Raw genomic sequence first — 2,112 nt, forward strand, 5'->3', positions numbered from 1 at the left:
TTTTTTTTACTTAAGTGTTATTGCCTCCCTCAGCCTCTGATCCTAACTTTTAGACGGCAGCACAGATGGTCCAAAAGAAGAGATCTGATGGTTTGATCTCTTAGACCGTAGATCAGAGAGGTCATACATCTGGGAAATATTATGAACGTGACATAAAAAATATTCTGAATCCACAGAAATGCCATTCTTGTTAAAACTTTAGAAAGGGCAATGACCAGTGGGTTGTAAATGGTGGAAGACAGACTGAGTCCCAGCTGAACCAGATGCAGTAGCAGAGTGTGTCGAGCCTTACGAGCTAAAGCTTTGTCTGTGGAGGCTGACCTGGCAGCTACTATAACCCCCACGTAGGAGGAAGTGACGGCCACACCTGCAGATACAAACACCACACAAGTGTACGCTCTGTCGTATTCTGCTGTCAAAGCCCCAAGAACTAAAGCAATGTTAGAACAGAGATCATAAACTTCCATCTTTTCAAAAGGAAACTTCAAAAACATCAGAACTCGAGTCAGACTGTTGAGTGAACTGACGGCCCAGACTGCAATAACTGCAGCTACTGTGTTTCTGACCGTGATGACGGAAGCGTGCCTCAGTGGGTAACACACAGCCACGTACCGCTCCAAAGGCATCAACACCAGAGTGAGAGGAGAAATCCCAGTGGCTAGATTAACAATCATGTTGAGTGCAATACACAGAGAATATGCAACTTTAACTCTACAAACAGTCAGCAAAAGATGAAGCTGACTCTGTGCCAGCTGAAGAGTGTCTGCAAGAAGGAGATTAAAGAGGAGAATAAAGCGGCAGGTTTCCCGAAACACCGGTTTACTCCTCAACGTGAACAACATGATGCCATTTATGACAAGAAAAACACAGGAGGGAACAGTAGAAATAATGGAAAAGATCAACGTACTCCCAAAGTTCTGGTAAAGTGATTCACTTGTGATGTTACCCTGAGAGATGTTTGCCATGGAAGACAATAATCAAAACTGAGCACACAATGAAGAATCAATAAAGAAAAATAGGACAGTCTTTAAAGAAGAACTTCCTGCTTGAGGAGAAAATCCCCAAATCATGTTGAGATGTCAACCGGTACTTGTTGCGATGAGGGCAGATCTGCTCTGCAGGGTTTGCTTAGGCTGGTGTGTCATTTATGAGCTCTGCCCTCACATGCATCAGATGATAAACAAGTGATGTCATAAGCATTGCAAAAACAAAAAACTGTTCATATAGTTTTTCCGTTTTGGACGTGTAAAAGTGTGAAAAGTAATTTTTGGGTTGATTTGCACTTATTGGCCCTTCATTATTAAAATGCGTAATGTAAGAAGTGATTGATGGAAAGTAACCTGTTTTATCAGTTTACATCAAGACCATTTTATTGTCCATTGCCTTCTGAAAAAGTCTTAGCTAATATAAATCTAAAAGAGCCATATGATTATTATTGGTCAATTAGTTGAAAATAAAAATAACATAATTGCAGAAATCCCAGGATATACTTCTAAAATTTACTCAATAAATAGAAGAAAACCTTTATTTAACTTTACTGAATACTACATTTGTTTTGATTATTAAAAAAAGAAAGAAATCTAAAGCAAATTTGAAAGGTAGAAAATGACATTTAAAGAAGAGTGATTTGAATGTTTAATTTGAATAACATAATCTTTGTTGTAGTAGCACAGTAAGGTCACGATTAGTCAGTACAGAAAACTTGGTGAAAATAGTTTCAGTATCTTCAGAGCTATTGAGCACTTTTATTATAATTCATGTCTATATGAAAATGTAAAAATATAGACAATAAAATAAAGATAGACTTTCTCACAAAATATTTATTGTTGCATGAATAAGCTGACGAGTCTTCATTACCTGCTATATAACTTTAACAGAACTTTAGCAAACTGATTTTTTTCTTTTTTTAATAGCAATAATAATAATAATAAAGGTCCCCATTCATATTTATCTTTCATGATTTTAAAGTATGAGCCCTCGCAGATCCTGATGTCCTCTGATACAAGCCTTTTGGTAATCCCAATATTTGGTAAATGTCATGATCAAATCAAATCAAATCAAACTTTATTTATAAAGCACTTTTCATATAAAAATATAACACAAAGTGCTTTA

The 2,112-nt window shown here is 36.5% G+C and overlaps 1 protein-coding gene across 1 annotated transcript; it reads right to left on the reverse strand.

The window, feature by feature from the left end:
- LOC101171968 (olfactory receptor 4K2-like) lies at nt 1-1,050 on the reverse strand. Its single transcript, XM_004085090.3, has one exon. It carries the CDS (start codon nt 963-965, stop codon nt 30-32), a length of 936 nt encoding a protein of 311 aa, XP_004085138.2. The 5' UTR covers nt 966-1,050; the 3' UTR covers nt 1-29.
- Nucleotides 1,051-2,112: the final 1,062 nt, after the last annotated feature.

This window comes from Oryzias latipes, chromosome 14 (genome assembly GCF_002234675.1).
Source record: "Oryzias latipes chromosome 14, ASM223467v1".
NCBI classification, from domain to species: domain Eukaryota; kingdom Metazoa; phylum Chordata; class Actinopteri; order Beloniformes; family Adrianichthyidae; genus Oryzias; species Oryzias latipes.

Coding starts and splice junctions, on each gene's coding strand:
- LOC101171968 (XM_004085090.3), bottom strand. CDS start 965: ATGGCAAACATCTCTCAGGGTAACATCACAAGTGAATCACTTTACCAG.